The sequence below is a fragment of the Benincasa hispida genome, unplaced genomic scaffold, assembly GCF_009727055.1.
Source record: "Benincasa hispida cultivar B227 unplaced genomic scaffold, ASM972705v1 Contig306, whole genome shotgun sequence".
Classification (NCBI taxonomy): Eukaryota; Viridiplantae; Streptophyta; class Magnoliopsida; order Cucurbitales; family Cucurbitaceae; genus Benincasa; species Benincasa hispida.
The window spans coordinates 148960-156901 of NW_024064789.1; the positions used below are offsets into that span (position 1 = coordinate 148960).

Sequence of the window (7942 nt, forward strand, 5' to 3'; positions counted from 1 at the left end):
ACATTTTTTTAAACATTAGAGATTAAATAGTTCAAAGATATTTTTGTATAAATTTAATTTTTAAGGAGGTATTTAGCCAAGGAGTCAGGGTTTCACTTCTTATCGGCCAAGGAGTTCGTAGACCACAAGACGTAAAAAAAATCAATTTTATGCTTTATTAATTCCTTATAACGTAGGTTCCAACAGTTCACAATCTCTCGGACTTCATATCTCTTTGGAGTTTACAACTTCACTCTCTTGCCTCACATGCTCTGTTTCTATTTATCCACACAGTAAAATCATTTTATTAACATTTATATATATATATAGTCAATGTTTACATTGTTTAATAATCACATCAATTAATTTCTCCATTCTTGCAATGCTTATTTAATATTTATGAACTTTTAGTGCACGTTTGTTTTACATGTTTTGCCAATGTATTTCAGACAGAATATAATTGTTTATTTCACACTATTTCACTTTTTAAAATCAATGGTAGATAATTTTAAAACTCTATGACAAGAATTTTCTAATACAGCCCATGTGTGTGAAAATTTTAAACTTGAGAGATGAAAGATTAATTAATAAATTAATATCAACTAAACATTATTAATTAATTGTTAAATTCAAATATATTATTTTGACTTAATAAATTTTAACTGATACATTTAAAATTTTATAATATCTTAACTGTTATACATAAATTTTATTATTAATCATAATATTTTAATTAATTTATATTTGTTTAATTATATTTAGTAATTAAATTAAATAATAAATTAATGTTTAATATACAAATAATCCTTTACTTATATTTTTGTGATTAAATAATTAATAAATATAACAATAGGTTAGATAATGCTAAATTTAATTTATAACTACAATACTTCTTCTCTTCAATTTAATTAATTATTTCTATTTAGTTTTTATATACAAAATTAGTAAACTAAACACATATATTTAAATTTTTAAATATTAATTGTTTTATATATCTAAATATAGATATTAATTAAAATTTATACATTTAAATCTCGATACATACTCAAAATAATATATTATCTTTAGAATAACTTCCACGTCAAAATATCTCTATATATATCGTTCATAATGATAAAATAAATCATAATAACAATAATAATAAAAAAAAAAAAAACATATTATAGATTTGATTTAATAAATAGCCTTTACACTGTGTCAGCAAGTTAAAAGTCTTCATTATTAACATCTTGTTCCCATTGGTATTGATTTGTTTGATATAGGTGGTTAATAATAATAATAATAATAATAATAAACATATTATAGATTTGATTTAATAATGGCTTTTTCCTCCTCTAAATTTTTATCTAAGTTTATCCTTATCCAATTTTATTACTAAAAAAATAATAATATGCATTAGTGACCTATCTAAAATATTTAGTTAGATTATAAGTTTAGTCTATAAACTTTTTATATTTGTTTCCAATATTTTTCTAACTTTTCGATTCTATGTTTAATATGTTTAATTTATAATTTACAGATTTATTAGATATAAAATTTAAAGCTTTCAATTTTATTAAATAGAAAAATTAAGTGAATCAATTTCTTTTAAAAGATTTCAAATATGCCATAGACATATTAGATAAAAATTTGAAATTTCAACACTTTTAAAATACAAAGATCAATTTAAACAATCGGAGAATACTCAACATAGTAGATTATAGCTACTTGTTCATTTAATCTTTTATTTTCCCTTTTCTTGATATGTATTCATATTCTATGACATAATCAATTAATCTATTGAATTCAATTTGAAAATAATAATAGAAAGAACACAATAATGAGAACAACAAGAATACTTTTTTTTTAAAGATAAAATATCTCTATTATGCCTTGAAGGATCATCGAAATTCTATCTTTTACTGAAAGCTCAAACCACCATAAGGAAATCGATCTATCCAAATTCCAAATAAAAAATTAGATTTCACCCGTTTTACTAGGTTATTAGCTAACCAATTGCTATCCCTATTTATATGAAATACACAAAAGTCATCCAAACTCTCAAAATTTTTCTAGATTCTTGAAAGCCAGCGTAAACATTCATTTCTCGTGTCATCCAGCTTATTGATCAAATTTGAGGCTAGAAGATGATCGGTTGCTACCATTATATATGAAATATTCAGACTTTTGATTAATCGAAAACCTTCTAAAGTTGTCAGAAGTTTCGTAAGAGGGGGCTCAAAAGAAATGTTTCGAGAATTCTTCTAAGCAGCTTTCATCCTATTATTTTCATCTTGGATAATTGCACTCCTTCCTATAATTCATTAGACAATGAAATATTTGTTTCAACGACACGCCGGGCACTGCAAAAATGAAGGTGAAATTACAAATTCATTCTTAACTTTTGAATTTATGTCAATTTATTTCGATCAAGATTTTGATTGAAGATAAAAATTTGTATGCTCTATTAATATATTTTTAAACGAGAAAAACTTAAGTGCTTGTACAATTCAATAAAAAAATTTCATTATTATTATTATTATTTTATAAAAAAAAGAAAAATATAGAATTAGATGCGACTTATAATTACTCTTTTTATAACGTATTAAAGAATGGTAATAAAAGATTAGTATTTGTTTTGGAAAAACTAATAATAAACAAACAATTAAAACTAATATAGATATATATATTTTTTCTTTTGATTAAAATTATTTTAAAGACATTAAAAGTTATTAGAAATATGGTAATAAAAGATTATTAAAACTATTTTAAGTACCATAGAGGAGACACTGTACCCACCGTGAATCCCATAGGGTTATTTCCGTAATTTCATCCTCTGCTATCTTATGGCGCGCTTCAGTCCTACTTCTCCACGCGTCCATCCTCGCGCGTGAATCCCCATCAACCCTCCCCTGTTTTGTGTTGAAGAAAGCGCCTTTTCCCTCCTTCCTGGTTTGTGTGTACAGCTCATCTCTCACTCTCACTCTCACTCTTCTTCCTTCTCCCACTGTGATCATTGTTATCAGAATCTTTCCTCTGCCAAATCAAAACTCCATTTCCCCAATTATTATTTCGTTCCTCCTTCGTTTCACTCTATTTTCCCCTTTCTAGACCTTCTTCTTCCCCTCCCATGGCGTTTTCCTCTTGATTTCCCATATGGGTCTCTTCTTCTTCCTCTCTACAATGCCCATTTCAAGGATTTTTCTGTTTCTCGCCTTTTTTCCTCTGTTTCTCTCATCCCTCTCCGCCGCCGTCTCCGACGCTGACCGGAGCTTACTCCTCCGATACCACCGCCACCACCGCCACCTCCTGCACCAACCCTTTTTCCCTTGGACTTCTTTACCTCCATCTCAAGCTCCATCTTCTCTTTCTCCCTTGCCTCAACCACAGCACCAACAGCCAAAACTCCCCTTTTCCTCTACTTCATTTTCCTCTCCCCCTAAACCCTTTTTTCCATCCTACCCTTCGTCGCCGCCACCGCCTCCCTCGCCTCCTACGACGGCGCTTCCTACATTTCCGGCAAACATTTCTGCGCTTCTCTTCCCTCAGCCTACTTCTTCTTCCCAACACCTCCACCGCCATGTCTTCGCCATTGTCATCTCTGTTTCTCTTGTCTTCTCTGTTCTTGTTTTTCTCGTTGCTTTGTTTTTCTACTTTCGGAAGCGGAACCGACAAGTTTCTGCTACTGATAAAGCCTCGAGAACTGATAATCTCCGGCTGTACCCGCCGGATATTGACACTTCTGATGGAGTTCACAAGCACAGAACCTCCTCCACTACCAGCTCCAAATTTCTTTATCTTGGGACTTTGGCTACTTCCCGAGAGATTGATGAGGAGGCCGCCGGAACTGTGGAGGATGGTGGTGGTGGTATCGTGGAGTCTGTTTCTCCGGTGAAAATGGGGTCTCCGGAGCTGAAGCCCCTTCCACCGCTTCCTCGCCGGAATTTCGCCGAAGATTATCGGAGGAATGTTGATGGTAATGATAACGATGATGACGACGAGGATCACGACGATGAAGAGTTCTTTTCCCCAAGAGGGTCTTCTGTCGGCGGGAAGGAGAATATGGGGAGTAATAGAAGATTGAGCCCTTTGAAGTTGTTTCATAATGTGGAAACTGAAAATTTCTTGAGGAAAAGCTATAATTCCAGTTTGAATTCTGGTTCTCCCTCTGTTTCTCTTCCCAATAGTCCTTCTCCGCCATTGATGTTGAGCCCCACGAGCTTGAGATCGAAGTCGCCTGACTCCATTATCAGATTCCCCGTTCCTTTACGGCCATTGCCAACGCTTCCGATACCGCCATCACCGTCATTGTCCTCTGCTTCTTCACCACTGGGAGGTTCGGGAAACACTAAAAACTCGCCATCGAGAGATTCCGATTTGTCGGAGCTGCCTCGCCAGTTTTCTAATGGATTTAGGATGGATTACCAGCAACCATTACCGGTGAAAGTTCCGTCAGCCCCGCCTCCTCCACCACCACCACCTCCAATGTTTTGGGAGATCCCTCAATCTTCCTCTCTTCTCAACAAGGAATCAAATCTAGGTTTGATTAAATCGAACTACGTTATATACTATTTAATGTTCATTGAACTTAGGTTTACTTAAGATCTTAGAAATTAGTACAAAGACAACATTAATGTTAAATCATTGCTAATTTAAAAGCTTAAGGGGATATGATGTACTCAATTTTTGATTCATGTTCTCAACAGGTCCACCGGTACTTGCAGTGCCATCGAGACCGATACTTTCACAGAACATAGCTCATATGTCAGCAGGGGAGCAATCAAACACCATTGGAGATGCAGGGAGAATGGAAGAAAATTCAAAGCCGAAACTGAAGGCATTGCATTGGGACAAAGTACGGACGAGCTCCGATCGAGCCATGGTGTGGGATCAGATCAAATCGAGTTCTTTTCAGTACGAAATTTGTTTATTGTGTTTCTTGGATTGATCTTATTGTTGATGTAATGATTACATTACATTTGTTTTGAATCATCTTTTTGAACTGTATAATGATTGTTGCAGGTTGAATGAGGAAATGATCGAATCACTTTTTATGGTGAATAACAATAATTCAAATCTGATGAGCAAAGAAAGTGGTAGTGTTCGTCAAAACATGGCTTTAGGGAGCCAAGAGAATCGAGTTCTTGATCCTAAGAAGTCTCAGAATATTGCAATTTTGTTGAGAGCACTTAATGTTACCATTGAAGAAGTCTCAGAGGCCCTTTTGGAAGGTAACTTTATCAAAGTATAATAATACATTTGGAAGTTTAGGAACCATAATGAAATAAAATTGAATTGATCAAAATAGGATGTAAACAAAGTACTTTCTATCCAAAATTTCCCACATTTGTGCTTATAGGAAATGGACAATTTATTACCTGGTATTCATCTTAAGAGTAGTAGCTCCTACCAAACTTTGCTAAGGCTATTGTAATCTTGACCTTAATTGCCGAAAATCGTATATTTGAATCCATTGAAATCATTTCGTACAGTGATCAAATGAATTTGGAGTGTTCCCATGTTGGCATATATAAAAACTGTAGTTATTATTCTATATTGATTCAAGTATCCTTTTTTTCCTGGTTTGCATTGCATGCGCCAGTGAAATAATGGAGACTACTTTTTGTTTATTCCTGTTTGTTTCAATTCTTTTGCTATGTTCATACAGGGAATTCAGACACTTTGTGTACCGAACTGCTCGAAAGTTTACTAAAAATGGCGCCAACCGAAGAAGAAGAACGTAATTTGAAAGAATACAAAGATGATTCACCTTTTAAACTTGGTCCAGCTGAGAAATTCCTCAAGGTAGTTCTTGATGTACCCTTTGCATTCAAAAGGGTGGATGCAATGCTGTACATTGCCAATTTCGATTCCGAGGTCGAGTACCTTGATCGGTCATTTGAAACTCTTGAGGTAATTCAGCAGCTACTTTTTGCTCATTCCTTTCTACAGTCCACAACTTATTGCTGGAACTTCTGTTTTCTCAAATTTGTGGATTGTGCTAAATACTTTGTTTCTGCATAGGCTGCTTGTATAGAATTGAAGAACAGCAGAATGTTTCTCAAACTTCTTGAAGCAGTGCTCAAAACCGGGAATCGGATGAATGTAGGCACGAACCGAGGCGATGCTCTTGCTTTTAAACTCGACACCCTTCTCAAGCTTGTCGATATCAAGGGCACTGATGGAAAGACCACTCTCTTGCATTTCGTAGTGCAGGAGATTATTAGAGCTGAAGGTTATCGACACTCCATCTCCGACCACAATCTGACAGCTGATAAAACTCAACAATCTTCCTTAACAAATGATGTTGAGTTTCGAAAGCTTGGTCTTCAAGTTGTTTCGGGTCTTAGCAGGGAGCTATCCAATGTGAAAAAAGCTGCATTAATGGATGCAGATGTGCTTAGCAACGACGTAGGGAAACTTGCTGGAGGGATCACAAAAATCACTGAGGTCATTCGATTAAACGAAGACATGTCAAAAGGAGGGAGTAGGTCAAATTTCTCGGACTCCATGAACAGGTTCTTGGGGAAGGCAGCTGAAGAAGTAGCAAGGATACAAGTCCAAGAGGGCATTGTCCTCTCCATGGTAAAGGAAATAACCGAATACTTCCATGGAAACTTAGCAAAAGAAGAAGCTCGGCCGCTGCGTATTTTCATGGTGGTAAAGGATTTTCTTGCAATCTTAGATCAGGTATGCAAAGAAGTTGGAAGAATCAATGAAAGAACAATAGTCGGTTCGGCTCGTCAATTTACGGGCCCTTCAAATCCATGTCTTCCATCAATTTTTCCCGGATTATGTGAAAGTCAGCGATATGGTTCGTCGGATGATGATAGCTCATCTTCCTCATCTTAGGACCTCTTTGGTTTTGGATTATATATGTAGTTTCCAAAAGATGGATGTTTACAAGTTGGCATGAAACTGCTTTGGTATTTTGGTTCATTAGTTTTTGCTTGTAAATATGTTCATATCAAAGCAGTTTTAAAAAAGACATGAAAGTTTCATCCCATCTGTTTTTAGCCATGGAAATTGATTGGTGTTCAATGTTGGATATAATTTTACCATTCATCACTTCTGGGAGGGATCTCATAGCAAGGATTTCATTTTTAATAAAAGATGCTTAATATCTATTTAGATAAATAATAGTCTATGAGATCCCTTCTAAATACTTGGTTGAGATTTATATGGTTATAATTTGAGTAATGTGAAATTGGTTTCATTTAGTAATTTGTGCATTCACCCTTTTTCTTTTTCTTTTATTTTTTTTATTTTTTCCTTTTCTATTTTAAAAATCATATAAAGACCTATAGCATTTAATTGGAAAGATGGCATAGATGAAATATATCGTTTTCGAGTAGTGTAGAAGAATTAAAGGTTTAAATATTACTTTGGTCCTTGTATACTTTTATTTTTAGTTCATTTTGGTTTCCGTACTTTCAAAATGTTTATTTGGGTCTTTATATTTTCAACTTTGATTCTTTATAGTTCCTATACTTTCGAAAGGTTCATTTTGATCCTTATATTTTCAAGTTTGGTTTATTTTGGTCCTTATACTTTTAAAAGGTGATAATTTTGATCACTTCATTTTCATTTTCATTTCATTTTAAAAGGATCAAAATGATCACTTTTTGAAAGCATAGGATCAAAATGAACTAATGTTGAAAATATAAGGACCAAAATGAACATTTTTAAAATATAGGGACCAAAATGAACTAAAGTTAAAAGTATAAGGACTAAAATGAACATTTTGAAAGTACATGGACCAAAATGAACAAAAACTAAAATTTTAGGGACCAACATAGTTTTAAACCGGAATTAAATGATGATTTGGAACCTAGAAAAGTCAATGAGCATGAAGATGAATGTAGTAAGGAAAATAATAATGATGAATGTAGTAAGGAAAATAATAATGATGAATGTAGTAAGAAAAAATATGGCAAGGAAGATGACCAATAATGGAGTGTAAAAACCTAGTTAAGTCACTCCA

The 7942-nt window shown here is 33.6% G+C and overlaps 1 protein-coding gene across 1 annotated transcript; it reads left to right on the forward strand.

Annotated features, from left to right (window-relative positions):
• The first annotated feature begins 2903 nt into the window (after nucleotides 1–2903).
• LOC120069281 (formin-like protein 2) lies at nucleotides 2904–6984 on the forward strand. The gene is made up of 5 exons (XM_039021000.1): nucleotides 2904–4498; nucleotides 4665–4872; nucleotides 4981–5189; nucleotides 5627–5871; nucleotides 5983–6984. The coding sequence occupies exons 1-5, from the start codon at nucleotides 3115–3117 to the stop codon at nucleotides 6808–6810; spliced, it is 2874 nt and encodes a 957-aa protein (XP_038876928.1). The 5' UTR covers nucleotides 2904–3114; the 3' UTR covers nucleotides 6811–6984.
• The last annotated feature ends 958 nt before the right edge of the window (nucleotides 6985–7942 follow it).

Bases quoted from the DNA above. Each gene is read 5' to 3' on its own strand.
- LOC120069281 (XM_039021000.1), top strand. From the start codon at position 3,115: ATGGGTCTCTTCTTCTTCCTCTCTACAATGCCCATTTCAAGGATTTTT. The intron at 5,190-5,626 runs GTAACTTTATCA...ATGTTCATACAG, and splicing joins CTCAGAGGCCCTTTTGGAAG to GGAATTCAGACACTTTGTGT. The intron at 5,872-5,982 runs GTAATTCAGCAG...GTTTCTGCATAG, and splicing joins GGTCATTTGAAACTCTTGAG to GCTGCTTGTATAGAATTGAA.